Here is a 13,688-nt window from a genome sequence, read left to right as displayed (position 1 = left end):
TTGTGCCCTGAGTTAGCGTGACCTGCAGGGACCACATCAATCACATGTCACCATTTCCATATGTTGAAGCTGTCGAGTGTAATGTGGATCTCTGCCTACCAGGAAGCACATGGAATAAATCCATTTTGCACAGTCCACTGAGCATCATCAGATGGCACCATTAGCACTGTGCTAGTGTGGATTTCAACCAGCAGCATCGAGGTGAAAAATATTGTCATGGTCTTAACAAATCAGGGAGATGAGTTTGTCAAAACTGCAGGACTCCAAACTGGGTGATGATCAACTTCCAGCCAGGACTGTGGAGTGCCTTCCTGCCCCCTGCTCTACCCTTCCTAGTTGGCCAGCTTTCTCCATGAGTGTTGTTATGACATTTAGTTCTACAGTCTTTGGGAATGTCAGTTATGGGCCAAAGGAAGACAGGGACTTAGGAAAATGAAAGAAGATCTCTGATTAGGTGTCTGCTGGCCTTGATTCTGTTTCATGTTGGGCAAATGCAGATGCAATGAAATGAGTTTATTCTGAATCCTAAATATCATTCACACCCATGCATGATCATTGCAATATATGTAGCAAAAACTCACCGAAGGAGCAGTATCTGTTCCTCTTACCCAGCTAAATGTTCTACTGTGATCACTACCCATCTTTTCTGAACCAGAGAAGCGCAGAGCTCGGCAACCAAAAATTTCAGCTCATCTTGCCCCCAGCAGACTCCTGTTACTTGGAAGAGTATCCAGAAGATGAAAACACTGACTACATAACATGGTGAGAGCCAATTACAAGTAGTACACTTTCCACTGCCTGATGCTAAAATTAGCTCTCATTTTTTTTTAATTTCTGGAATAAATATCTCTGCCAAATAAACCATCATCTGGGATACTGCTTCCCAGTTCCTAGCCAGCCACAGACAATATGCTCTTTGCAGAACACCTATTCAAATTAAAACGCATGAATTCTCTACACTGAGACGCAACCAGGAGAGCAGATCGGGCTGTACCCATGGAGCATCACTCTTGGAAATAAAAGGCAGGAGTTATCCTCACATATTTGGCAGTGCTTATTCTGAGGTCAAGGTCAAAGTGGATATTCTAGTGTCCATATGGCTAATATTTCATGCCAAGACAAGTTGCTGCCACAGAACAAATTCAAAGGGGAAAGGATGACGATTTATTTTGGATTTGGTGTGTGGAGATAATGGTGCAGGAAACTTTGGGCCTGCTGTTCTGAGCACACAAGATAAAGTGCATTCGCAGATATTATGAGATACTAGATTATAATGATTGTAATGCCTATTAAAACTTTTGGATGTTCTTTGTGTAACTACCTTCTCTCACACCTCACATACACAAAAACCCCATCACCATTGGATCAATGTTTTTGTCCAGGATATTCCTGAAAGAATAAAGAACTTGTCAGCTCTCCTACATATCGTGCCCTGGGGTTAGAAACCCCGATCTTTTGCTGAAAACCCGCCTAATACCCATCTCCACTTCTTGAAATACTGATAAATCTGAGGCTTGCCCCTATAAACATTTATTGTCTCTCTGGGGCAGACTGTCGTGGTAGCAGGTCACCGCACATCAGCATGGGAAACCAGATTCATTTAGCTTGTACCTTTAGGTGGCTTGTAAAGTATGAATAAATATTTATAGGAAATACTACATCAGTAGTAATTTATTTGACAATAAACAATAACTCCCACGGCATTTGGCCATCCCAGGTTGCGGCAGTCAGGTTTTACTCATCTGCCACTCTTGCTTTAAAAGCCTCTGCAGAGCCACTGTGGCCCAATAAGCTACAACTTTTTAGGACATTTTTTTCTGCTGGTTGGATGGCCCACAGTAATTCCTTCAGTAACCACCAGAGCTAATCTGTGCCCCTAACTTCTGGAAAAATATTCAGCTTAGCAGATAATTGTAAAAATAGCCAGTGCTGTATATTTAGAGAGGAACAGCTGATGATAAGGACTTCACAGTGGGTTTTGTTGGCCCTGCTAAGTAGAATTAATTTGCTGGAAAGCAAAAGTAAAGCTGGAAATGATATTTTTAGATGCTCTGCATCATCACCCAAGCATGCTCTGTCTGGATTTGCAGTCACTTGATTGCCTAGAGCTCCCACTTACTTTTCTATCCTTAAGGACAGGCAAAGTCTTACAAAGTGGGATTCTTACTGAATTCCCTGATACTGGACTGCCCTTATTGGCAACTTTGGCTTAAGCCTGGGAAAATGATATTCTAAATTTCTGTACTCAGGCACAGGAGGCATTTGTCCCAGAAATGGACTTTTCCAGCACCTGTGACATTCTTTCCTTTTCTTCCCTCTGTCTGTGCTTCACAAATGCTCCTGTACTAAGTGAAGCACCATGGTGGGTACAATGCCAGTTGTCCCCTGGTGCCTCAGCTTACCTTCAATTCTACTACCAGTGAAAGGAAACCTTCTGGCTGCTATCAAGTTCTCCTTGCCAAACTTTGATACTCCAGACGAGATAGCAAATGTTCAAAGTGAAGTTCTTCAGTCTTTGCCTTCATTTTGGCTGCCTAAGGCTCTTGGAGCTGATTTTACTTAGAGCACGAGCCCTTTGGAGTAAGGACTGGCAGTCCTTATGATCTGCTGGCACAACAGTAATACAGACTGATGCAAGCACATTATAGTAAATAATAATATTTTCAAAGGTCAGCTCATACCATTAACTTTTTCATAAGGGGCTGTTTCTAAGCTACAGGAGCTCAGGGTCAGAACAGACCAAACTGGCTTGTGTTTTAAATGCTACGTGTCAAATTCATGCTTTTGGAACCGAATTTTATGGCTACATTAAATCTATTCAACCCTAATAAGAAGGTTGATTGACCTGACATCTCTGTGGTGTGAACTGTGGTCTTGCATAGTGCACACTGCACCAGGAAGGGCATATTAGGTACAAAATGAATTAACTCAAGGATGAAATGCAGCAGAGTGACAGCAGAAGGTACACAGAGGGTGTGGATGTGCATTTAGCCATAAAAACTTCCTGACAACATGGTGCAATGGTTCAAATCTCAACAGGATCTCCCTGCAGTGCTTCTTCCCACTGTACACTCACATGAGGAGCCTGGAAATGGTGTGTATAGTTGCGTATGTGAAGGAAATGAAGGAATTCCTTTACAGAAATGTTTTAAAAGACTATGGTTTACAACTTCAATGAGTCTCAGAAAAGTTTGGGGTTAGGAATACTTTGCTTTCCTAGACTATGAAATCCTCAGGGTTCTACCACTTGGAAACTTCCTTGTGACCCTTTTATTTGCACACAAGCGACAGAACTGTGACCCTCCTTAACAGAAGAAATAAGCAATTCAGGCCTCAGCAGCTTATGTTCTTTGTTTTATCTCTGGACTTTGGGAGGCTCCACGAAGAGCCAGTGTCCTGGCCCAGGACAGCATTAGAAGGTTTTTTTCACTCAGGAGTTAACACTGCCTGGTGCTGCACGGGACCCTTCACGGGCACTTTGAGAACAGCCTTTCTGCATGACATGGCAGAGCAGGCATGTGGCTGTCGAGTCAGCTCATGCGTTCAGCCTCCCTGGGGCACCCCCTTTAAACAACACAAACTTATGTAACTCCTGTTCTAAAGCCTGTGGAAAGGTTCCCAATGACTTTAGTGAGCTTTGGATCAAGTCCTAATTGCCAGAGATACAGTGGAAACTTTTGAGCTGCCCATTTCCATTTTTTACAGCAAATGAAAATGCACAACGAGTTCAGTCTGGTGTTTGACCCCTTCTGGCCTCTGCTACCTCGGACCTTGCAGCAAGACAAACAGAGCCAGCCTGAGCAGTACTTGGCAAACATTTTTGCTCTAGGAAGTCAGGAAGAGCTTTTTGTGCAGGGACCTACTGCTGGACTCATTATTTCAGACTGCCGTGGGCAAGGAAAGCAACAGGAGCTGTCCTACAAAGGACCCATTATCTACAGACCCAGGGCTTGGGTGCACATGGCCACAGTGATGGAAGCTGAAGCTTCTCTGTGCTCCTGTCTTGACTTAGTAACAGCGAGAGAAGATTGTGCAAAACCTCTTCAAACAACAACAACAACAAAAGCTTTTTTGCAACAAAAGCTTTCTTCTCGACATTAATAACTTCTCATGTGTCCCTCAATAAACTTAAAATATTACAGGGAGCAAAATGAATCTTTAATAGGTGGAAACTGTGTACAAAGTGTATTATTACTTTTGTTATGGTAATTTCTTTGTGGTCTGTCTAAGCAATACGATTTTCACTCAAAATAAAGCAGCCTTTGTACAAACAAAGAGTTAAGCAAATTTAATCTCTGTGATTGGTTGCAGAACTGAGGGGAAAAAAAAGTAGGTTACTCTGCATAGAAAATTTCTCTTCTCTGAAAGTCTATCTGTCATGCCAGAAATCCCAGATATTAACTTACAAGTTATTATCTGTTTTCCCTGGTATTAGATGAGTGATCAACCTGAAATTCAGCACACAAGCATTTGGTAAAACGCAGGGAATGAGACACACAGAGTAACAGCTCTATTTACAGTAACATTAAACAGCATCAGCAGAAGCTCTGGAAATCACATGTACAAACACAAATTAAGCAGCTCTTGCTGACACTCCCTGTGCAACAACAGTAACAGCAGTTATGGTTTTCATGTGGCAAGAAGTCACGGTCCTTTAAAGATACAAAAACATTGCAGACCACTATTACTGCTTTAAAATGCACTTACACCACAGACTTTGAGAGAGTGAACCTGTGAATCAAAATTAATTTCTGGCCCTCCAGAGAGTTAAACAATAGGTGCTACAAAAAGAACAGTGTTGTGTAGTCACAGAGCAAGCAGTTCCCAATTCATTCTAACACTGCACTAGAGACTCACAGATACTACAGGGATAGGTGCTTTAGAAATTATTTAGATCCCCTACTCAGCAAAATACATAAAGATATTGGAGCTGTTCAAGCTTGTGGAAAGGCTTACTGACAATCAGGGCAACAGTAATTACTGAGAGGAGGGTAATAAAAAGAAAGAGCCTGACTCTAGCTGCTCCTTCAAGGTAAGCACTTACCTGAAAATATCATTTGGACTTGTCAGCAGACATCCTCACCTGCTCACATCACAAGGATTTGGAAGCTTCATCTCTCAGTGGAAAAAGGAAAAATACATCTCTCTAATGAGGCAGTTGCACGCAGGAGTTGCTGTTATTGTTGGAACTGGTTTGAAGGAATGAGGACAGAGACAGCCCAGGCAGGCGTGTCTTGCAGGGCTGTGCAGCGAGAGGGCTCACTCCTTTATGGAGTACCTCTGCAACTGCAAGGCAAGATTACTTACTGAGCCAGTCCCCCTCTCTGCCAGCACATCGAAGGGCTGCTTGGTATTCCAGCTTGGTTTCCCATCAAGTCCAGATACAGTTTGTCTGACACGAGCCTATTCAGATGCCAGAGGATTGCTGGCAGTTCTTGTTTTCTGGGAACAAAACAGCAACAAGCACCCCAGCTGCATGCCCTTGTGAGGCTGTTCAGTCCCTATTCCAAGGCAGAGTGCCCTCCCTCCAGAGCAGTGCTTACTTAGCTTTTTGTGTGTGGATAGATTTTACAGATCTGCCTCCTGTTCTGCACCTCCACCAGACTTTCCACTTATTCAATTATCTCTAATGATATTAATATTCCTGTCAAAGGAAAATACAGGGAATGAAATAGTGATCACTCTCTCTCCTTCTCCTTCCCTGGCATCAAAATGCTCACTCTGTATTTTATTTCTTCACTCCTCAGTGGTGAATGGGCAATTTCAACTTGTAACCATAAAGAATTTCACAGATCCTGTGATTACTGAAGTCATAATTCTGCTTCCCTTCTTCCATTTCTTCTATTTTATTTTTTTTTAGTTTCTCTCTGTCTCTTTGGCACAGCTGGCTGTCTGGAAAAACACACTGCCTGGAGAGCACAAAAAAGTGTCCGGGGCAGCAAAATACCAATCCCTCAAAAGGCACAGGAAAATGTTAAGAGAGCAACAAGTTGGGGGCTTTTGAGGGTTTTTGACTCAGAGTTCCTCTGGCACCCAAGGGTGCTGCAACAGCCCAAGCAGTTTGTTACATGGGCTCCTCACAAAATAAATTCCTACTACTTTCCTAGAAAGAAAAGCCAGTTCTTTCTTCTCTCTTACCATACCAGGTGAGAACATCCTAATTTTTTCCAGGCCTTGGAAATAAGTCTGCTGCCACCAGACTTCTTTTTTGATGCTGTGGCCAAATCTGTAAGAAGTGATGGTGTGACAACAGGTTTGAGTTGTGGCAGCACTCACAGATATGGGGACTCTGACCGTGATGCCAATGCTGATTTCTGGGGACAAAAGTCCCTATCAGGAGAGTAGGCAGGTGCATATATCAGAAGCATATTTTACCCACAGTTACACAAACTCTGTCTTCACAGGTTTGCTAATTTCATGAAGGATGTGGAAAAACAGAGTACAAATAATAATCTTAGGTCTGCTTTGCATTTCTGTGCTTTTGTGATGATGCTCCTTTTTTCCCTGCCATTTGCAATTCACTTTTTGCCCTTACTGTTTCCAGTCTGAAGGTTTTTCTAAATAAAGATATTTAGTGCATTATAAAAAAGGAAAAGTCCTTAAAAATATCAGCTTGTTTAGCAGTTTCTAGAACTCGGGGCTGATTAAGAGCTTGCTGCTGAAACAATGATTTAGCACAAAGCTGCAGCTGGCGTAACAAGAGAACCATGCCACGTGTTTTAACCTTTACTGGGGGATTTGCCACATCTGTAAGTAGTAATTCACCACAGATTTCTTCCCTGAGTGCTGTCATGGATGGAAACATACAGTCCAAAACTGCAAAGACTATCCTTTGGAATTTCAGATGAAAACTCTTCATAAGGACAGGGGCTCTGTGCATTGCCTTGTCCAAAAACACATGGAACAAACAAGAAATATTTTTAAAAGCACATGAGCATTCCTTGGTCTGACAGCTCCCCCCTCACACAAAGCTTGTCCAGCCCCAGCTTTGCAAATGCACATCCCTTCCTCTCCAGCCTTGACTTGGCAGCAGTTTTTGTTGGCAGGATGCTGTTGCCAAGGGAGACAGAAAGGATGTGCAGCTGGCTTTTCTTTCACCTGCACTTAGTGCTGCTGATCCTATTTATGTTACTGCAGAACCTTTGGCTTCTAAGAGACCTACCATCAATGTCACCGGACCTTTTGAAGAGTTTTGACAATGACACAAATAGCTGTGGCCTCAGATGAAAAGCTTAAAATAGGACCTTGCCAAAGAGAGGAGGTAGTTGGTGTCACTGATGCTAACTCAAGCCAGGGTGTCCATTTCCCAAGCACTGATAAGAAAGGGGAAAGGAGGATTCAAAGCCATCCTAAGAAGATTTCTGAAAGCTCCCCAAACAGTGAGTTTTTACACATATGTAAGAGTTACATGCTTGGTTGAAGGTAGCTGTGGCTCTGGCAGGCAATTCACTCCGTCCAGAGGCTGACTAGGACCTCAGAGAGGCGCCTCTCCTGCATTAGCAAAAGAGGTCACATTGAGGATGATGAGTTTTAAGTTGATGTCCATCCTTCAGGTGATGAAAACTAGGTGAGAGGAATCCCACCTCATATCTCTCTATGTATTTAGACTGCATCATCATAAAGCAAACCATAAAGGGATAAATAGAAATGATGTTTAAAAAGGTAAAATGAAGACCCTGTAGATACTTTCCTGAAGATTAAATCCCACTGCTTTGGACATTCAGAACCAGTTTTTACAGAACACCAAGTGAACAACAAGCTCTATAGAGCAATACAACATTGGCATAAAGAGTGGACTAGAATAGGGCCTGACAGCTTTTCCATGGTGATGCATTAGGAAGCATTTTTCTTTCACATATTGGAGGGTAAGTGGGCAAACACTAATTCAGCTGAAACTGGAGCTGCTGCCTCTCCAAGAAACAGCACACTACAGATTGGCTGCTCCTGGCTCCTGCAAGGCAAGATATCTGGTGCCTGCTGAACTGGAAAGTGGTGGGTAGCATGAGGAAGTAGGAGCCACTTCTTCATGCATAAACCTTTTTCCAAAATCACACAGCTCTTGTGCCTGCTGCACTCCTTTCAAAATCCTTCCACTTGCTGTTGGAGGCAACCAAGTCCAAGGCATTTGATTCCAGCACCAGATGATATATCTTTTCCAAACCTAATTTCTTCAGGACTAAACCTCCAGCTCTAAGTAATTTACACTGACTTATCTATCAATCAGGGATTTTTCTGGACTCAAGTTACTCTTTCATTACAACACAGTCATTTCAACTCGTCTTTTCTAAGGAAACATTTAAAGGAACAGACCTTGTCTATCTATCCTCCATCCTATGTTTATCTTTCCCACTCACTCCTGATTTCAAATACTGTAGCACACTGTATGACAACTGGTGAGGCAGAGCAGACCACCCCACTTGTGGATCCTCTGCTTTGACAGTGCAGACCTTCTTCTCCTCTACCTGCAAAAGCTGTGCTTAATTTCTCCAGCTGCAGGTACAGAAACCCTGATATTGCAGCCAGGAGGAAGGCTGTAGTAATGCACAGGCTGACTAACTCCTATAAACCCTGAAGGTATTTCTGTCATTTCATCTGCTCACTGAAAGTAATTTGGATGATTTATTACTTATGCCCCCCTTGAAACACATTATTACTTCCAAGTGCCTGGTTATCCTTGTGCTTGATCTCCAATGAGAGCTGGTAATGAGGAGCTTGCACTGATTTGTTATATGAGCAGGTAAGACACAATTAGAAAGTAATTACTATATTTACCTGCAGGAAAGCTTTATTCTGATTTTTTGATCATTTCCAGTTGAAGGAAAAGGGACACTGCCTCAGAGTGAGTAAATGGGCAGGGGACAGGGGAGGATTGGGCAAATTATTTATAGTCCCAGGTTATCGTCTGGGCAAGTGAAAAGCAAACCAGGTCAGGATCAAGGGAGTCAGCATTTCTGGTATGGGGGACTGGGGACTGGTTTGGGGATACAAAAGGTCAGATGTAAATGGAAATTACTCCCAAGATGGACTTGGGATATAATAGGGAGTGAATGTTTCCATGTCCAGATTTTCTCCTGCGAGAACAGCACAAGGATGTAAGGTTGCACATAAATCAGCCAGAAAGGCTGTAACGTGCTGCTTTTATGATCTGATTTTATTATCTGCTGCATTATACAGGCTAGCAAGGCCTCTGGAGTGGATGTAAGGTTGCTAGGGAAAGAAGTGAGCTCTTACTTTTCATTTATACATGTCCTTCCTACAGACTAGAGACAGCTTTCCTTTGGCTTCTGGGACAAAAATTTGTATTGCCTCTTTTCAGTCTTGAATTGAACCTGGCTTCAGCTAAAGCTGATTTCAGAATAATCTGGATATTCATCATGGTCCATCCACAGTGAGCCACAGGGATGCTCTGTGAGCTACTCTCCAAGGAGCTCTGCTTGTGGCTGGAGGGGTCAGCAAAGCCCCTGCAGAGCAAAAAAACAGAGGTGCGTGCCTGGAACTCCAGAATGTCAGAGGTACATGTTGCATTAGGACATACAAAGATAAAAGGGGAAGATCAAATTCCCTTCTTGAGAACATCAGTTGCTGGCTGCAGAGATGAAGAATGGGGTTTTTGCTCCATTTGGTGAATTGCAAGATTGCACAGGTATTGAGATATGGATTTTTTGCCATGCTTTGGAGCTGGGTATTGGTCTGGAAGGAATGATGGTTCAAGCTGGTGTAGTAAATCATATGTACTTATAAGTAAGGTCACAGCAGGAGCTGGATATAATTTCTGCTAATGAGAGCAGGACTCCACTGCTTGTATTTCACTCAGTGTTATTGCTTCTGAATTCGATTCAAGAGGTGGAGATACTCAATATCATACACAAGGAACAGAAGGGTGAGATGACACAATGACATAAAGTATTTGATTAGTCAGGGGATGAGTAATGTAAATGGAAATACATGTGAAGTTAGGAAAAGGATCTCACTTTATAAAAATCTGCTCTATCAACTCTGCAGTTCATTCACTTTGCAATTTGTATTTGCAATTCAGCATGAATGCAGTTACACAACAAAGTCAAATGTTTCACTTCTCTGTGTGGACGGCCTCTTTTTACATCCCCATTTGCATTAAAAAGAAATAGAAGATCCACTACCAACTATGTGTGTGCTGCTTTGGAATGCAATTTTGAACATGTGTTGGTCTTGTCCTTTGACAGGAATATATTGCATATCTGAAGCATCATTTACCTTCAATGATTTAAATGTTCATAGTGGATTAAGTAACCCTGCCTTACACATGATGGGCTGGCACCTGACACCATCAACACAGAATAACTGTTTGGAATTACAGCAATAATAATGTGCAGGCCCCTACTACAACCTTATTCACACAGTACTTTACAGGTAAGATATTTTATTTGTCTCTCCTTTCTGGTTAAACTTGTCTCTATTAATATTCAGGAAAGAATTTACTTTACCCATTTCTGATATGTCATCACCTCCACACTTAATTTTATGTTGGAAGGAAATTGGACTGACAGCCCTAACAACTTCTGATTATTCACAGAGCAGCCCTTGTGAACAGATTAAGTGTACCAGCTTTTCCATGTTGCCCTGTCAGCACACAGCCCTTCAGGGATCTTCTCTTGATGTGAAAGTTAGCTCAGCCCCAATGCTCATTCATCCTTGACTTCTGTTTAGCTAATACCAGTTATGTTGTTGGTGATATGACGTGGACATCTTATCTCTCTCCTTCCCCCTCCAGAAACTGCCCTGGGAGCCTCATTTCATTTCAGTCAGGCTATAACATGGTTCCTAAGCACAGTGCTTATTTTTCAGCTACTGCTGATGCGAGCTGGCATCAGAAGGCAAAATAGAGGGCGGCTGCTCTCCTATCTGTCCCCTGGCCCACCCTCCAAGAGCAGGGTGGCTGTGCAGAGCTGTGCAGCAACCTTGGGTGGCTACCGAGAGCACCAAGTGCTCAGACACCTCTGCCTTTATAGTACATGGGTGTCCCACACTGGGATAGCACTGCAGGAGCCAAGTGCTGAGGTGCTTGTCCTAGTGCTTTGCAGGGAGATGTGCCCCTGCCCCGTGACCTAGCTCTCTGTTCTTGAAGGCTATTGATTATTTTTTTCTAGTGGGAATGCAAAAATGCCAGCCATGGAACAGGGACATTCGATTTCTGGTAATGTCAGTACCACCTCAGTGGTAGCACCTGGCTTCATTGCACTGCCCTTAATATGTGTGACTGCTTGGGCCTCAGAGAAGGCTTGAGATTTGCTGGTACATTGGCAACAAACTTCTAACACAGCTGTGAGTTGTTTCCTTAGAAACAGTGCAAGTGCAAACATACCCAGAGGTGCGTTTGGAAAGACAAATTCATCTCTGAAATAGATAATAACATGTTTTTACTGCCTACACTGCTCTTTTCCAGGCTTTCCTTGGTCTGGACTTAATTTATTAATATGCAAAACATAATCTTGAAACTAGGGCACAGTGAAGCTGTTGACAAACAAAGAACTTTCTGTTCAAGCACTTTGAATGAACTACAATTAAACATCACTCTGAATCCTCGCCAGACAGATGCTGGAAGAGCTGTGTGGCAGTCAGATGTTACATTCCCATGAAATGCAATGATAATACTGACAAAAGTGTCTTGTCACAATTTTGCCTTATTACATTTTCCCTCTCTCTCTCTCTTTTGAAGCATTCTCAGCTGTCATTGTACCCGAACAGCAAAATCACTCCCACAGTAAAGTGCAGTATCAGGATGCAATTCTGTTTGGAGACAGAGCACTAAGTGTGGCACATCAGCTTTAAAGCTGCAGGGGAGCATTAGTCCTTGCATTAGCATTAACTACCGTGGCTAAGAGAATGCACTGGCAATAGCCTTAGCCAAGGTCAGGGCACCAAGAGGAAGGAATATCAAGAAGCATTATACATATATACAGAGGGCATAATTTTAAGTGCAGAGTTTCAGCCCTGTTCAGTATGGGTTCAAAGGACTGAATGGAAATAAATTACAGAAGGATTGCTTGAGGTACCAATTTCCAGGACCATAGAGAGCACTGTCAGGAAAAGTCCCCTGGGACTGATGGTGGCTTCTGCTGCAGCACTGTAAATCCAGGACAACTCCTGTGCAATTAGGAAGATTATTCAAAATACAAATGACTCTCAGAGGAAACAGTAAATGGACCTGAAGAAGTAAAATACAGCTGGGAGTTGAAGACCAGTGACCAAATTAGGAGTTAGAAATAATATGAAGATTAAGGGCAATTAAGAATTGCAAGAAGCAGTCAAAGGAGTGGGAAGGTTCATCTTTTGTTCTCTTCAAAACTGGGTGCTTGGGTGCTTAATTTCCCCCTTTACCTTGTTTGCTGGAAATAATGCTTCAGTCAAATGAGAGATTTTAATAAGACATGTAAAACAGCTGCTCAGCCCAAGATTACTCACAGTTACTTGTATATAGTGGCTAAAAACAAGTGATCTGGCATGACCCAAGGTCAGTGGCAGAAATCCCTAAGATAATCAGAAACCTGCCTAAGGTTGTATCTTCATGCAATCAGAATTCTGCTGCTCTGACTTCTTGTGAAAGGCACTGGAGCAAGAGCTGCTTCCATCTGATGTCAGTGGCATCAGCCACATGCCAGAAGTGTCACACATGGTCACACTTTACTGAACTGGGACTGAGATGGGAGCAGGCAGATAAAGCAGGGGGAGCAGCAGAATTGACATGTACCTCTGCTCTTAGAGGCCCAAAGAAGAGGCCTAGGGGGGATGTACAGAACACAGCTCTTTATTACTCTCCCATTCTTCTGTGCTTCTTTATTGTATATTTATTCAAAAGCGTCCCTGCTGGGAGCTGCTCCTGCATGCTCACTCACTGTCAATTACATTGCCAGAAACACAGCAGCACCTTCAGCACATTTCTACTGCATTACAACTATTTCCTGAAGATGACCTTGGGTCCAAGATATTTATCAGACGTGTAATAAAACAGAAAGAGGAAAAAATGACACAGCAACAGTTTGCAATGATTTGTTTGTGAAGGTGGTGTGATTTGAACTTGCAAATTACAGGCAACCACTTCGTACTTGCTATGGTAATAGAAAGCATCTCTTACTCAGAGCTCCATGTCAACTCCTGCCTCTGCCTAAATTAATGCTTCCAATTAGTCCTGTTTTATTGTGCATCCATCACAGAACATTCAGTGTTTGGGCTTTGAACAGTACAAATCCATATACTGGTAATTATGAAAAAATACATTTTGTAAGACACAAATGTTCCATATTTATCAGCAGCGCCTTGGGCGCTTTACAGGCTTTTTTTCTTACATATTTTTAATTTCTACAGTCAGATTCATCTTTGGGTTTAGTTACTAATTAGTAACTCAAAGGCTGTGTAACTCTTTGCACTGGGTTCAGGCTCGGCTAACTCCATTTTTACAGCAAGTTCCTTGAAAAATCATCAAGCTACCGTGCACGTGTCCAAGGCACTAACTGATCTTCCAAGCTACGTGGCACATACCATGCAGGAGGAAAAAAATATCCAGACTTATTCCCTGAAATTACATCATATTACCTAACTTATCCAGTGCTGTTTCCAAACTTTCCCTCTTTTCCTATGTCTATGAAATCTTTGGCACATGTTAAAAATGTATGTGGAATAGTTTAGAAAGGACTGAAAGGAGGGTAAAAGGG

At 42.5% G+C, this 13,688-nt stretch overlaps 1 protein-coding gene across 6 annotated transcripts in view; it reads right to left on the bottom strand.

Annotated features, from left to right (window-relative positions):
* Positions 1–13,688, bottom strand: part of TMEM108 (transmembrane protein 108) — a 171,456-nt gene that overhangs the window by 12,770 nt on the left and 144,998 nt on the right. Inside the window, exon 1 of one of the 6 annotated variants that reach the window (XM_071429529.1) lies at positions 5,045–5,348. The exons of the other annotated variants lie outside the window; for them this stretch is intronic. Coding sequence (XP_071285630.1) covers positions 5,045–5,057 — 13 coding nt within the window. The 5' untranslated portion in view covers positions 5,058–5,348. Of the gene's footprint in view, positions 1–5,044; positions 5,349–13,688 lie in introns of those variants that run through there. 6 annotated transcript variants of the gene reach the window in all.

The sequence above is a fragment of the Agelaius tricolor genome, unplaced genomic scaffold (genome assembly GCF_023055355.1).
Source record: "Agelaius tricolor isolate 1412-34295 unplaced genomic scaffold, bAgeTri1.0.p SCAF_6, whole genome shotgun sequence".
Taxonomy (NCBI): domain Eukaryota; kingdom Metazoa; phylum Chordata; class Aves; order Passeriformes; family Icteridae; genus Agelaius; species Agelaius tricolor.
This window is presented reverse-complemented; position numbering and strand designations above follow the sequence as displayed.